The 13,597-nt window shown below is 39.7% G+C and overlaps 1 protein-coding gene across 1 annotated transcript in view; it reads left to right on the top strand.

Annotated features, from left to right (window-relative positions):
* SLC26A7 (solute carrier family 26 member 7) overlaps positions 1 to 13,597 on the top strand; it is a 118,537-nt gene that overhangs the window by 18,398 nt on the left and 86,542 nt on the right. Inside the window, exons 2-3 of the mRNA XM_030304438.2 lie at positions 8,477 to 8,587; positions 10,108 to 10,280. Of these exons, the coding sequence (XP_030160298.1) occupies positions 8,477 to 8,587; positions 10,108 to 10,280 (284 nt within the window). The remainder of the gene's footprint in view (positions 1 to 8,476; positions 8,588 to 10,107; positions 10,281 to 13,597) is intronic.

Raw genomic sequence — 13,597 nt, 5'->3', positions numbered from 1 at the left:
AACAAACTTAAATACACACTGATATTTTAGTCTGCTTCCCCAGAAATTGGAACCTGAGTCAGAGGGCTTCTGTGCAACTTCATAATTAGGGAATGCAAGCCTGGAGGGCCGGAATAAAGGACTCTGAGGATGCCCGGTAGGGGGCTGGTTACCTCCAAGGTGGCAGGCACATGGCTCTATCATGGGGGCCATGGCCCCAAGAAGGTATCAACTGAACCTCCAGGCCATCTTTCAGTGGGGAGAAACAAGGAGACGTGTATTCACTAGTTTACTTTGTCATTGGTCAGAGGCGCACCCCTTGGGTACGCCTCTGAGCTGACACGCGGGAGTCTGGGCATTCACAGAATCCCAGAGCAGGTGTCGACAGAGAAATGCTAGGGTAAGAAAAAGAGAAGCTGTCAGATTGCACTGCATGAAGTCAGACAGCTCCTGCAGGGCTACGAGAGACGGGCGAGGCCAAGAGCACTTGACATGATATATGAGAAATGTGTGATGTGCAAGAGGAGAGCCAAATTTATCTTTCCGTTGTCTCATAGAAAATGTTACAAAAACTATTTTCAGGTGAAGAAGTGTTCAGAGCATATACAGCCTGCAATTATAAAGGGAAAAAGAAGTGTAGAGTTATATCAGGAAGTTAATAAAAATGGTGTATTATTTTTTGTGGGTATTTGATCGTGGAGTTTGTCAGATTTTTATAATTTAGCATGATTTCTCAGTGTAAATAAATATTCACCTTTGTAACTAATGTTATGCTACTTCTCAGTTTTTTTTTAATTCACTTTGTTAATTTAATTTAATTTAATTCACTTTTTAAGTATTTTTTCTAGGAAGCCTGTCAAAATGTGTAAGATCTAGGGCTCATAAAACCTGACTGCCCAAGTGCTCATATGTGTCCTATCTTAAAACTAATAAGAAAATAAACGAACTCCACTTTCTTTGACCCCCATGTCTCCATCTGGTACCAAGCCTTCTTCTCTTCTCTTCATTAATAAGGATTTTCAGGGTTTCGTTCGTGTTTCCGGCCCCTTCTCCCTGCACTCGCGTCCATTCCTTAACCCGCCCACGCTTGGTTCCTACACCCTCTTTTCCCCAGGACCTGCTCAGTCTGAGGTCACCACTGGCCCTTCTGTTATCCAATTCAAAGGACATTTTTGTTCTTTGTCATGTGTACTGTTTCTGTGGAATTGCCGCAGACTTTGGCCTTGACTTCTTTATGCCTTTTTTCCTAACTCTCTTCCCATGCATCTGGCAATTCCTTCGCTTTTCCAATTTTGGCGTTGACCAGGCCTTCAGGCTTCTCACGTTTACCTGTCCAGTCTCTTTGGGCCTAAAGCAGGATGTTCGCTGTCTTTTATGAGGTTCCTGTCATGTCCACTCATATCCGGTCAGTCGCCTTTGACCCTGTGACATGTTCTGGGAAGAAAGTGTTCTGTGCTAACGCCATAGGCCAGGGAACTGATTTGTTTTGTTAACTGTGTGTGTAATGGCTATTTATATGTGGTGGAACCACATTTTCTTTGCTTACTGCTACTATTTGGATATCGGCAGTAGTTTTCTAACTGTTCCTTCCACCCATCTTGTGTGTCTTCCACATAACTGCTGGACTAATTTGCTGAAGAAGCACCTGGGTGGCTCAGTCAGTCAACTGTAAGACTTCTGCTCAGGTCATGATCTCACGGTTCATGGGTTTGAGCCCCACATCGGGCTGTGTGCTGACAGCTCAGAGCCTGGAGCCTGCTTCAGATTCTGTGTCTCTGTCTCTCTGTCCCTCACCTGCTTGCGCTCTGTCTCTCTCTCAAAAATAAACGTACATTAAAAAAATGTAAAAATCAAACCTCGTCACCTTGCTTCCATTAGAAAAAGAATCTAATGACTTCTATAACATTCAGGATAACGTTCAGATTGCTTTTAGAAGTCTCTATCAAAAATGTATAAGTTGGATAGGTTTATGAACAACATACAGGGTGAAAAAAGTTTCAAAAATGTGTAAAAAGATGTGGAATCTCCTGGGATTTTTGCATAAAGTATTACATAAAAAATATAAGCCTACAACTTGTTTGTCCTATCTAACAGTATATAATCAACATGTCTCCAGATTAGTGGATATGGATCTAATTCATTCTTTTTAAGAGCTGTGTAATATGCCATAGTACTGTTATACTAAAATTCATCTAATCGTCTCTATATTGATGACTATTCAGGTCATTTCCTTGTTTAGTTACTACCTAAGTTATTTTAACACAAAGAATTAGGTATATATTCTTAGGTAATTATGTATTCATTAACAATTCTAATAAAAGTGAAATGGATTTTCATTAAGCATGAAGGTATCCCATGTCCTTCTCTACACTAGATGCTTTGGGGAAGGAATGCAAATCTCCAGTTGGCCGGGCTGAGCCATGTGTCCCCACCTAGAGCCTGGGGTAGGAGGCAACTCCCCTTTTCTCAGCCCATGATCTTTGGATGGAAGGAGGGACTTCCCGAAGGAAATTGGTGTCCTGCTACCAACAGAAGGGAAAATGGAGATGGGTGGCTAAAAACAGCAAATGTTGTACCACGGAAGCCAATGACCTATTCAACCAGAGTGCAGGTGGTAACATTATCCCCATGATATAGACAGGAATTTCATCCTATGGGAGTAGAGGAGGAACAAAAATATGGAGGCTTTGCAGTGTTCCATAGGCCCCTCCTTATCAGTGAAATCTGACTGGGGACATTATTAGATTTATAAATCTGACTGGGGAATTCAACTGGCTTGAAGCTGTGGTGGTTGGTGGCTTTGGTCAGCTTGGGGCCTGTGTCCATTCGTTTGCTCTATGAATGAAGGTTATGTGCCCTATCTAAAATTGAGAAGCACATATTCTCAGCAGTATGTAGGAGTCACAGAAAGTAATCAACTTAGATTTTGAAGGACCCAGAGGTTTTCCCTGCTAGAATCCATGGATGGAGTGAGGGCATGTCTAGGCTTTGCTTCTCTTGAGGGCCTAAATGTTGGTGGTGTGTGTGACATACGAAATTCCCTTTGTTCAGTCGGCCAGTAACCCACTCCCACACTGTGTGGGAGTCCTGACTTTGCGTGTGTGTGTGTGTGTGTGTGTGTGTGTGTCCACATATTTTAAATTAGTTTTCATTATTAGATTTGTAAATGTACCAATTCTGCTTTTACTCCTGGGGCAAATGATTCATCATTTGAAGAGGAAATACAACGTGTAGCTAATAGGCCATTTGTAGTGACTCAATATTCTTATCTTCCCACTGCTCCAATGTTTTGATTCCAGATATTTCTACCACCTTAGAAAATAGGAGATCATTTTAAAAATAGAGAAAGAGGAAAGGAGAAGTTTGGGAGAAGGAAGGGAGGGAGGAAGACAGGGAGAACGGAACTGCAAGCCACCTTATATCATTAGGCAGCGATTTCTCCTTTTTAACTGTTAACCTGTAAAAGTACTTCAGGTTCATCTTACTTTCCATTTCCTTTGTTCTATAAGCTGCCCTTTCATTTTCATTAAAAAGGCTCCTCATAAGAACCTTAAGTCAGTGGTTAAGGAATGCGGCACAGGATTGAATCTTTCATTTCCTTTCTTTGAGCCTTATGGTGAGTACTTTCTCTAAATTCTGAACACTTTCTCTGACTCTCACGGAACTATTGATACTTAGTCCTTACTCCTTGGAATGAGAACTTTAAGTGCTTCTATCTTTAGCCATTCTGGGCTCAGAATAAGTTCTGAAATGAACACAAAAATACTTCTGATGCTCCATATTCATGACATCTTCCACTCCCACCCCCTAGGCATTTATAAGAAATAATTAAGCTTTTGTTATTGGCTTTTGCTCCTATGAAGTATCTTTACTGAGGGGGTGTTACTTGGGTAATGCTATAATTTATTAAGTGATGTGACTTATTAGGATAAGAAGCTCAGCTTTGCTTTTAAAATAAATATCTCAAATTCTAGAGTTCCTCCTTCAACCATACCTAAATGCAGTAATTCGTCTGTGGGCCCAGCATGGAGAACTGAAAAGTAATGTTTGATTTCTCCTTGGCAGCTTGAAACAAATTGAATACAGTGCTTTAACATGATTTTGAGACATGAATATTTTCGAGACGGAACAAACTAAAAGCTTCCATTTTTGCAGAAGATAAGGAAATCTTTCTATGCTTTTCTGGGGAGCAGTTCCTCAGACACAGGTCACAGATAAGGTGGGTTGATCATCCAGCAGGGGGCACCTTTATCTCATTTGCATTTAGTGCTGAGTGATCCTGCAGAGGCCTCAGTTAGATGAAGCCTGGGAGGAGCCTTTGGAGTCTTTGCATGAGCCCATCAGCCTGGGTTCACCCTTGATATTTTTGTAAATATTTTCTTTCTGATATACTGGAAATTGGAGAGATTAATGAGATAATTAAATTGTATTACTTCATATAAAAACTCAATTCAGGGGCACCAGGGTAGCTCAGTCGGTTGAGCGACCGACTTTGGCTCAGGTCATGATCTCATAGTTGGTGAGCTGGAGCCCTGCGTCGGGCTCTGTGCTGACAGCCTGCTTCGGATTCTGTGTCTCCCTCTCTGTCTTCTCCCCTGCTCACACTCTGTCTCTCAAAAATAAATAAAGATTAAAAAAAAATTTAAAAAAAACTTTTCTAAAAAAAGTTTTAAAAACCCCAGTTCTAAGGGGAGTAAAACCAATGATTCTGAGTCCTAGCTGCCTGACCTTAGAATAAACAGGTGAGGTCACTGAGCCAACAAAACATAGTCTCCAGCAGTGGCTCTCCACGTGTCACCCCAATACCCAATCCCCAACTTCCGACACGTTATTTACTTACTAGACACGATCTTTTGCAGTGTCAGGTTTCTTTGATTTTCTGAATAATTGCTATCACGTAAATGCAGATAAGACTAGGCTGAAACAGAAAACAAAATCTGTATCTTAAAGTATAAAACAGTTCTGTGATAAACAGTTCTCTTTCTCACCGGTAGTGACCGAGTGGCTTTCTAGGCATCTCAGCAGAGAAGTTGTCTTAGGAGCAGAGGTAGAGACTGAGTTACCTATCTGCTTTGGTTCTTCGTCTCCCCCTCCCCCCCCACCCCCCGTCGACCCCCCCCCCTCTCCAGGGGGGTCAGGCACTGTGTTTAGGGAAGCCATTCGCAGGGCCCTGCAGCCTGCCTGGGTTGGAGCGGCAAGGGACTGGTCGGCAATGTTTGACTTTGTGCTCAGGGGCCCTTGAAATTTTGGTAGTGTTTGCAAGTCCTGAAACTACTGATGATATTGACGTGGGAATATGGAGTCTATCCTATTCCTGTACTGTAGTAGCCATCACTACACCTACAAAACATGTTTTCTTAAAAACTGCACCTTTCAAAGCCTTCAGAAAGTGACCAATATATGATTTTTGATCTTTAAAAATAATCGGCCCTCTAAAGACCTTAAGGTTTCAGCTCCCTCCTCCAATGTCTCTCTCTCTCTCTGTCTCTCTCTCTCTCTCTCTCTCTCTCTCTCTCCCCCTCTCCCTCTCTCTCTCCCTTTCCCCTTTGCTCTCTGTTTCCTCCATATCCCCTTTTGGGCACCCTGTGGCCTAATACTTACTTTGTTTTTATTTCTTGATCCTTCTTTTTGTTGTCTTGCTTCTCCTCCAATCTCAACTAGATTGGGTAATACAAATATTTATTAGCATTTGAAGTTTTTCCTCCCGAAATTGGAGAGTTAGAGGGCTGTAATTCTGCTCTTAATTTATCGAATACCCTGTTTTAGAAACATAGAGAAGAGTGTAGATAATGTGGCTAATTTGTAAGTGACTCAAGCCAGTTAATACTTTCACCTTTTTTGGAGTATTTAACATATTTTAGCTGGGTTAGTGTGTTGTGTATGAAAATATGTATGTGGCTTATGTTGTGATCCAGAACAATAAATGAATCAGAATAAGAAAATTTTATCCAGCCCCCTGTGCTTTTGGAGGTATGTGTGGGAGGATGGCTTGGGTTTTATGGTTCTTATTTGTGGAAGGAGTATTTGAAGTTTTAAAGCACTGTTTATCTACATTCGTCCATTCCTCTTTTATTTGGGCCATTGTTCACTGCCGTCTTAGCAGAGAAGCAGATTCTGGCTGAGGGTGAAAGGCGCTGTTGCTTAAAGGGAAAGCTCAGTGTCAGTATCTGATGAAATGAAGGAAGTGTCTACAGGATCTCTGGTCTTTGAACTTGTTTTTGTAGAATCTACTGAAGTGATTGTTTTGCACATATGGGTTTAGAGATCTCTTAAAGATTTGAGTTAAACATGTTTTACATGATGGTGCCCATTTTAATTTGGTAAGAATATAAGATCCAGAGAAATTCTGTTTTTGAACTGATTTTGCTATATATAGATTTGGGGGATGGAGATAGAGACAGACAGAAGGAGAGAGAGGGAGAGGAAAAGAGAGGGAGGGAGGGAGGGCAAGAAAGACAGAAAGATATAAAACAATAAAACAAACAGATAAAGAGGTAGCTATTGACAAGGCAAGAGGCAGGATCCCACTGCTTCTAGCTTGGTCTCTACATTTGCTGCCGCAGGTAGGATAAAAATGTGGTCAAATAGGCCAACTCCTATCTTGCTGAGATTTACCACATTTATCAAAATTTAGCATGCATATGATTTACTCCAAGATGCTTTTGTTAAAGATGCTGCATGCAATTTCCCTTTGCCCCCATCATTGATTTTTTTTTAATTTTTTTTTCAATGTTTTTATTTATTTTTGGGACAGAGAGAGACAGAGCATGAACGGGGGAGGGGCAGAGAGAGAGGGAGACACAGAATCGGAAACAGGCTCCAGGCTCTGAGCCATCAGCCCAGAGCCAGATGCGGGGCTCGAACTCACTGACGGCGAGATCGTGACCTGGCTGAAGTCGGACGCTTAACCGACTGCGCCACCCAGGCGCCCCTCCCCCATCATTGATTTAGTAGATCTGGGGGATCTTCCGAAATGTGGGTCACGTTATTTCTTACCTGGAAACACTCAGCATTCTGTCTCTTGATTGGTAATTTTTTTTCAGGTAACTCATTCTGAAAATGAATGAAAAAAGTTATTTTCTAGCTTTCTGCGTGGCTGATGCAATGTACGCTTTTTACAAAGTTGCATAAGGTATAAATGCCAGGAGGGGCTTGTTGGTGGGGCAGGGAAGACTTAACACCATCCTTCCCAATAACCAGCGTGCTGTGCTGCCTCTCATCCTGTATGCATGAAATTCTAGAACAGCCTCTGCCACTGACCCTTCTATAATCACTTTTTATTTTCATCAGACATTTAAGAAGACGTTGTGTGTAAATAGCAATCCAGATGAGTTTTTAAAAATAAATCAGGGACTGGTCATTGGTAGCCTTTTATGTATTTTAATTGAAGGTAAGATGTCTTGTAGGGTTTGAAAAAATATATGATGTGTAACTAGAGTTTACATATTTAAAAAGAAATTAAGCCTAATTTTAAAAGAGTAAAAGTTAAACAGTAAAAAGTATGATCTTGGAACCATATTGTTGGGCTCCATAGTGTGAATAATGAATTAACCTCATATTTGGGTAATCTGTATTCTAACACCACTCCCTTCCTCAAGTCTCTTTGTACCTTATTTATAGAGTGCATTATGCTTAATCAAATGCGTATCAGCAAGTTGTGTAGACTTGAATGGAAATGTCAGAACCTAGCTTAACTAGCCATTTAATGCCAAGGACCAGCCACAAGCAAGATCAATTTAATGAGCTCACACTCACATATATTTCAGTCACGTTTAAACCACTTGTGGTCATTTAGACATATCTGAGAAAGTTTTCTATGTGTATGTAACATACACACTACGTAGGCAGTAGTGTCTATGAGGAATAAAAATGAACAGCGATGAGTTACTTCTTACTATTTAAGTAAAAAGTTGTTTTTCACTCTAAGAAACTATATCTGAAATGGGCTGGGGTCCAGGATGGGAAAAGCACGGACTCACACACTGCCCTTCCCCTGTGATACACAAGGTGAGGCCGACCAGGAAGCCGCCAGCCAGGCCCCCTTGAATGCGTGTCCTTCTTGTCCCAGCCTTCCTGACCTTTTCATCTGTCATTGGTAATACTACCAGTCTTACCTATCCTGCAGATGCTATTGTGCCAATAAAATAATACCAAAAGTATAGAAATGGTCCTCGAAGTGTGTGTGGAGATATTTTGCTTGTGATGTTATCACTTTTACCCGGAAGACTCTGAACCAACGTTTCCTTATAGACGCCTCTGTAATCAAGGGGAAAAGTAGTGGTCCAAAAGTGAGAGCTTTTGGAATTGAAATTTAAATATAAAGTAAATAAGGGAGTGGTCTGTAATTGAGGATCGTAATGTAGTCTCTCGTTGAGCAAGTAGAATAATTAAATCATAGTCCCTTTTGTCATTAAATAAACCGATATCCCTTCTACTTTGTAGTGGACTGTATCTTGGGGTTATAAGGTGATCCTAACTACCTGGGTCTGCTTGACAGGGTTGGCCTTTGCTATTCTCTCATCTGTGCACCCCGTGTTCGGTTTATATGGGTCTCTGTTTCCTGCCATCATTTACGCCATATTTGGAATGGGACGTCATGTTGCCACAGGTAATAATTTCTGTCTATGTTTATGCTTCTCATGTTACTAATGAAAGCGACCCAGAAGTGCTCATTAGTTACTGATTACATTTCAAAGCAATTCTAACTTTACTTCTGACGACCTCAGCAAATATTAGGACAAGACATTTATCTCTTTGTGCCTCAGATACTCGACCCATACTGTAATATATTACTATATTATTATGTAATCAAGCTTATTTTAAAGATTCTTTGCATTTTTAGGTTGTAAAAAGGTCATAAGAGAAGGCCATATATTTTGAATTTACAGTGAATTAAGAGAAATTATACACTTTGAGGGAAAGAAAATACTGTATAGAATTTAGTTACTCAAATTTTGAAAAATATTTTTTTATGAAATCGATATTTGGACTGAAGGATCTTTTAGGTTTCTTCTCAGTTCGATTCTGTAATGCCCTTTAATTAGTATATCTATTACCTTGCCTATCTCTGCATTACTAAATAAAAGGTGAAATATCACAAATAGTCATAATAGAGCCAGCTGGTTAAAAACCTGGGTTTTAAAGTTAGATGGTCCTGGGTGTATGTCTCATTTGTTGTTTGCTATCTGTATGACCTTGGACAGCATTTTAAAGGCCTGTTTTCTGCTTTCTGGATAGTGAAATAAAAAAAAATCATATGACTGTAGTGAGAGTTGGATGAGATAGTTGATGTACAGTGTCTAACTTAGTACTTTCTAGAAAAGATTTAATCAGTTATTATTATTACAAAAATGATACCTTAGTCTTAAATATTAAATTAAAAATAATAAATCTGCTTTTAACTATAAATATCCATAGAGGCATTTCTATGTATTTTGTACCCTTAAGATCTCAGCCTCTAAGTATGTGTCTATTTCTTCAGTGGTCAGTTTGTGTTATTGATTGTGTTGGTTTCCTATTTCTGATGTAACAAATTACCATGAGCTCAGTGGCTTGACACGAGATAAGTTTATTATCTTACAGTTTTAGAAGTCAGAAGTGTGACATGAGTTGTACTGGTTTAAAATTGAAGTGAATGAGCTTGTAGTTAGCTACTGAGCCTACTGAGGTTTTCATATTTATCATCTCACTTATACTTCCCCCAAGCCCTGAACTGTAGATATTATCGATAGGCTTTATGGATGAGGTAATGCAGACTCAGAGTAAGGTGCTTTAAGTCACATTATTGATAAATAGAGGACTGACATTCAAGTCCAGGCCATGATCTTAATCCCTGCCCTGAGGACATTCTCCATGCTCAGAGAGGTGGGAAATTGTAAGGCCTGGGAGCGAAGAGCAAGGAGATTGGTGTGGCTGTGTGTTGAAGGAAAATGTGTTTACGTAGGAAAGTTTGTTTGTTCTGTGGAGAGAAGGGTGGATGAGTCGGGGTGCTGAGAAGAGTGTTTCCGATAAATCTATCTGGTTTTACACCCAGGAGATGGATTCAGCTTTAATGGTGGAATCCAACCATTGTTATCGAATCCGTTACTAACAGAAGATTCCCCCACCCCCACCATCACTCCCTTTTAGGCACCTTCGCCTTGACATCCTTAATATCAGCCAATGCAGTGGAACGGCTTGTCCCTCTGAGCAGCCAGAACCTCACCACGCAGAGTAACACAAGCATAGTGGGTTTATCTGACTTTGAGATGCAAAGGATTGGTGTTGCTGCAGCCGTTTCCTTCTTGGGAGGTGTGATTCAGGTAAGTGGTGCTGCGACTTGGCAATGAAGAAAGGGAGACAGTGGAAGGACAGGCAGTTGGTGGTTTATTTTTATTCGTGTTCATGTCTTTGTCTCTCGAGATGGATGCAGCCCAGATGTGTTTTATCTTTATGGGAATACTGTCTACTATAAGGGTAGTTACTCTGTAAGTGCTAGATGAATAAATGAATCAGAATCAAGAAATCGAAGTTACAGGGAAGTAATTGTTGACTTTTCAAAAACAAGATTTCTGAAGAATGTTTTACAAAGTGGAATAGGCTTCCTTATAAGGCAGTGAGGCAATCCTTGTGTTCATACAGTGACTGGATCATCACTGCAAAATAAGGTAGAAGTTCCTGCAGTGGGAAGAGACATGACTAGATTTCTAGGGTCCTCCCCGATTTTCAGATTTTATGATGTTACCGCCTATAGCGGTAACAAGTGGTGTTTCATTGGTGCCACACACCGGCTGGTGTGAAGTCTTTCGACTCACACTGGCACCAGCCATTGCCCCTTTCAACCTCAGGCATCTATTTGGTTGCCAGGCCTGCTCTAGCCTGTCTATTCCTTCAAAATATCATACTATGTAATTTGCTGTCTCCAATCAGTTGTCAGAATTAGATAATTCAGAAGTGAATATAAAATAAATGTGGGGGCGGGGACTGACTACTAGACATGGAATTTGTCTGACAGCCATTTTGGCTTTTTCCTCTGCTTTCTCTTGAGTTACATGTACATAAACTTCCCAGGTGGCTGTTTTCTGGGTGGGCAGAGGCTCACTGTTACATTACACTGTAACATTATTTACAAGGTCAAAGATGGTATAAAGGTCAAGAAGGGAAAAAAGGGTAGTTGATGACTGCCTAGAATTGGAGGTTTAGAAGAAAAGATGTGATCTCGAGGGAAGGAAACACATTGTTAGAGTTATGTTGCCTTCTAGCTCTGTAAAAAGCGTGGGAGAACTGAAGATGTAAGACCAATACTAACTCCACTCTTCCTAGGTCTTTAGTGAATAGATCATCTGAGCAGCAGTTTTGCCTAGGAAACTACCAGACTGGAAGGCCAGTAGGCATCTTTTATGGCCATAGCGGTGCTTTCATGAAATACAAACTGGTTGAGCATCCTGTGACCTTCATTATATTTTTTTAAACATGGATGATGTCCATGTATTCTGACACTTGCACAGGCAGGCTCAGTGGCCTCTTCTGCCTTGATGGGCCACTGTGAGGCCTTCTAATGGACATGTCATCTGTGTCCACCTCGGAAATAATGAGCCATGTGAACTGATGATTCAGAAATTGATATGTTGCCATAGATTTGGTATAGGTCTTCCTTGATTTCTGTTCATTTAAAATAAAATAAAAATCTCTGTATTAGCACAGCAAAGATAATACCACTACTCCTTCTGGTCCCATTATTTTCCATCCATGGCTTTCTTTGAGTTTATGGTTTTTACTAGGTTTGGACTTCCTCTTATTCTATTAAGCACAGAACAGGTAGTTTTAGGTGTATATTATTGCCATTTTTAAAAATCCAAGAGAGTAAATAATTAACAATAAAACCCAGTAGCCTTCTGGTTAGTCTCATTTTAACCATTTTCCATAGTTTAAAAAACAATCATCAGGTATTTTGTTATTATCTAGCATATTTGGATTAAGAATTCAAATGATAATAAAATATAAAAGTAAAAGCCAGGATTCAAACAACATAAAAAATTAATGTTTCATTTCTCGGAAAGAAACTCCCTAGAATCACAAGAGTAAAACAGGATATTATTAAAGATAATAAAAATAATTTGGTTTTCATGGACTTTTATTACATGTAAAATCTGGTCCAGAGAGTTGCATGTTTTGTCTTATAACTTCATCAAACATCTGCTTTCCTTTGTCCTTAGCTCTGATCCTGGATATGTGACCCACGTTTTAGCCAATTTTTGAACAGATGGCTGGACTTTATTTGACCTCCAAACTCATCTGTCCATTGTCAACCAGAACCGTAGGATCTGTTTGGGTCTGCTGGATCCAGCTTTTCGGTCATTTTTCCTTTCCTCCTTCGGATTTGAAATCTACTGAATAGGAGGGCAGTACCAAGGTGTCCAGCTTCTACAAACACAGATGGTGTTTGTTTACCTTGTCTTACTTATTTTTAATTCCAGCTGATGGAACTAGTTAGGTGAATAAAATTATATCGTTAAGGTGCTTGAAACCGTCACATCCGATGTGGTTCACAGATTGTGTATCAGTTGGAAATGCTCTCAGCTGTAAGTAAGCGATGACCCTACCACCAGAGCTTACACTATGTAGACATTTATTGCATTTTGTGTTACAAGAGGTCATGGAAACAGGTTCTTCAATGTCTGGCAACCCATTCAATTGATGAACTGGTCTGCTTTTTTGTTTTTTTGTGTTTTGGTTTTTGTTTTTTAATTAGATAGTAAGGTCTCTGTGACTTAGTGCTTTTCGTTTTTTTTCTTGTAGTTCACCAATAAAGTTCCCCCCTAAGTTGTTGCTTTTATTTATTTAACTTCGTCTCCCTTTCAACTGTTTCTCCATTTCTTTACTTGACTTACATTCCTCAATATTGTTTTAATGATGCTAGTATGTCTTTCTCTTTAATTTTAACATGTCTGATGTTATTTTTAGGAGAAACTATGGCATGAAACAATAAAGGAGTTAGAATTAAGTTGTATGTTTATAGCAAACGGTTTTCATACCATAAAATTTCAGATTTTATTTTGAGAATTGCTCTTTTTTGCCTTTCCTCCAACTTTCTGTACACCCATAATATTTTGGTTTGCTTTGTATATTAGATGTTATTTGGAACACAGTGTTTTTAAGATTAATTACAGTATCTACATCTGTTTTCCAGTCTTCATAGCACTTAGCATAGCACTCTGCACATGGTAGATTCTCAGAAAAGTTAGTGCATTAGAAAATGAACTATTAGTTCAGAATCTGAAAACCAAGAAATAGCAGGCATCATGCCAGGTAATAATTTTGTGATTTTAAGAGAATGGAGTCTGACATTTGGTGACTTTAGTTACTATAACACGAAGAGACTATGAAAAACGGTACATTCAGAGAACTGTCATTCTCCCCAACTCATCCCCATTCTCCCTCTGATTTCCACTCTATTTTAACCCGTCTCCTATGGGTGACCTATCTCAGTCATTTCTGGTTTATACTTTTACAAAATGAATATTTTCTTATTTACTCTTCTTTCTTACATGAAAGATAATCTTTTGTATATGACTTTTTTCACTTAACAGTAGCATATCGTGGAAATCATTCCATGTCAGCTCCTAGAAATGCCCCTCAT

The sequence above is a fragment of the Lynx canadensis genome, chromosome F2 (assembly GCF_007474595.2).
Source record: "Lynx canadensis isolate LIC74 chromosome F2, mLynCan4.pri.v2, whole genome shotgun sequence".
NCBI lineage: Eukaryota > Metazoa > Chordata > Mammalia > Carnivora > Felidae > Lynx > Lynx canadensis.
Note: the sequence above shows the minus strand (reverse complement) of the source record. Positions and strands in the feature narration are given on the sequence as shown.